A 2,017-nucleotide genomic window follows, 5' to 3' on the forward strand; every position below is an offset into this window, starting at 1 on the left:
ATTTTTGTAACTAGACTAAATTACTAAGAAAATTTCTTTTAGGTAGACAAAAGAACACACTACTGGAAGAGGAACTTAAAGAGGTTTAATTGCTCTTTCTTATCTATCTTGTTCCCTGAAAAATGTGTTGAACAGTAACTTCACAGTTTGAATATTACAAATGAAAAAATGGAAAAAATAGAGAAATCCATCCAGTTCTGGAATCATGGATTTAGTTTTGGAAGATGATTTGATCTTGTAATCTTTTTTGCTGGTTCTCTCTTGGCATTTACCATCTTCTGATTAGCAGGATTATGTCTTCCTGTTTTCACTGGATTCTCTTTCTTTCTATCCCGATTCACTGGTTGTCTTTTAGAAGAGTGGTGTGAGTCAGAGAGCTGAGACATTTTAGCTAGATACATACGACATTCATCCTTCACCTTGTGGTAAGCCTTTGATTCTCGTTCCAGTCTAAGTGCATACTCTCTCACTTGACTTTCAAGGCTCCTTTTTTCTTTTTCTAGCTGTTTAAGTAATGTACTTAATGATTCCACTGACATTCGCTCATAGACCCGAATAGAAGATAGTCTATCTGAAGGATTCCCACGGATTTTTTCCATTTTCTCTCGGAGACTAGCAATTTGCTTTTCTAGTTCATCATTCAGTTCAAGTTGTGCCTCATAACGGGTTTTCCATTCACTCTCTTCATGGTTAGAATTGAGTTTGTCTTCCAGTTCCACTATCTTTTGTCTTATTTCAAATATTGAGATTTGCACTAAATCTTTCATGTAGATTTCTTCCAATAACTCCAGTTTAAGGCAGTCAGTGCTCATACCTTCGAAGTTGTCACCTCCTTCATCCCCCATAGTGTCAGCTCAAGAGCTCTGCCACACCATTCCCTTCAGCACAGCTTACAGCGGAAGACTTGAAGGGACGCTCGGAAGCTGGGGAGGACAAAGTGTTGTCCTGAGCTGTTGCTATGGTGAACTGATTCTTAGAATCCTAGGTTGAATTTCTTTCCCTCAGCACTTTGACTACATCATAAGACTGCCTTCTTGTCCCTACTGTTTCTGATTAGAAATCAGCTGTTAATTTTACTGTGATTTCTTTATATAAGGCATATAATTTTCTTCTTGCTGTTTTCAGGCTTCTCTCCTTGGCTTTGGCTTTCAGTTGTTTTTCTATGACCTCTCTAGCTGTGAATATCTGAGTTTGTGCTACTTGGAATTCATTGAGCTTCTTGGATGTGTAATCTTTGAAATCTGAGAAGTTTTCATCCAATGTTTCTTCAAATACTTTTCATGTTCCTTTTTTCTCCACTCCTCTTCTGGAACTTTCATTATGCATGAGTGGTGTGTTTGATGGTGTCTTTGAGGTTCTTCAATTTTCTTCATTCTTTTTACTTTCTGTTTGTTAGATTGCTGTTGTTGTTTAGTCACTAAGTTGTGTCCGACTCTTTTGTGACTATTTTGTGACCCCATGGAGACACAGGTTTGATCCCTGGATCAGGAAGATCCCCTGGAGCAGGACATGGCAACCTACTCCACTATTCTTGCCTGGGAAATCCCATGGGCAGAGGAGCATGGCAGGGTACAGTCCATGGGGTCCCAAAGAGTTGGACATGACTGAACAACTAAACAACAACAATGACAACAATTTGAAGTCTTTATGTACTAAATCTATCACCTAGGCCCTCTTAGAGACAATTTATGTAAGCTTCCTTTTTTTTTTTCCCGTGTAAGGGCTGCTTCTTGTTTGATTGTTTTTTAATTTTAATTTTTCGTTTTTGTTTAGTGATGTGTTTGGACTAATTATGTAGTGTCTATTTCCCCTGTAGTGTGTGAGAACTGCAATCTGTGCTCAGTTGTTTTTTTTTTAAAAATTCTTGTTCTTATTTTTAATTTCTTTTTTCCCTTGTTCTCATTTTTAAGCCTAGATACCTAGAGTTAACCCTTGGGTCACCATAGTTTAGTGGTCAGCCAACTATTGGTCCAAGATGTTGTTTAAATACTTTGAGCCAGTAAGATTGTATATTTGT

At 37.7% G+C, this 2,017-nt stretch overlaps 1 protein-coding gene across 1 annotated transcript; it reads right to left on the bottom strand.

Annotated features, from left to right (window-relative positions):
• Positions 1-203: 203 nt before the first annotated feature.
• On the bottom strand, positions 204-845 carry CCDC169 (coiled-coil domain containing 169). The gene has a single exon (XM_065914793.1). It carries the CDS (start codon positions 843-845, stop codon positions 204-206), a length of 642 nt encoding a protein of 213 aa, XP_065770865.1.
• Between the last annotated feature and the right edge of the window lie 1,172 nt (positions 846-2,017).

This window comes from Muntiacus reevesi, chromosome X (genome assembly GCF_963930625.1).
Source record: "Muntiacus reevesi chromosome X, mMunRee1.1, whole genome shotgun sequence".
NCBI classification, from domain to species: Eukaryota; Metazoa; Chordata; class Mammalia; order Artiodactyla; family Cervidae; genus Muntiacus; species Muntiacus reevesi.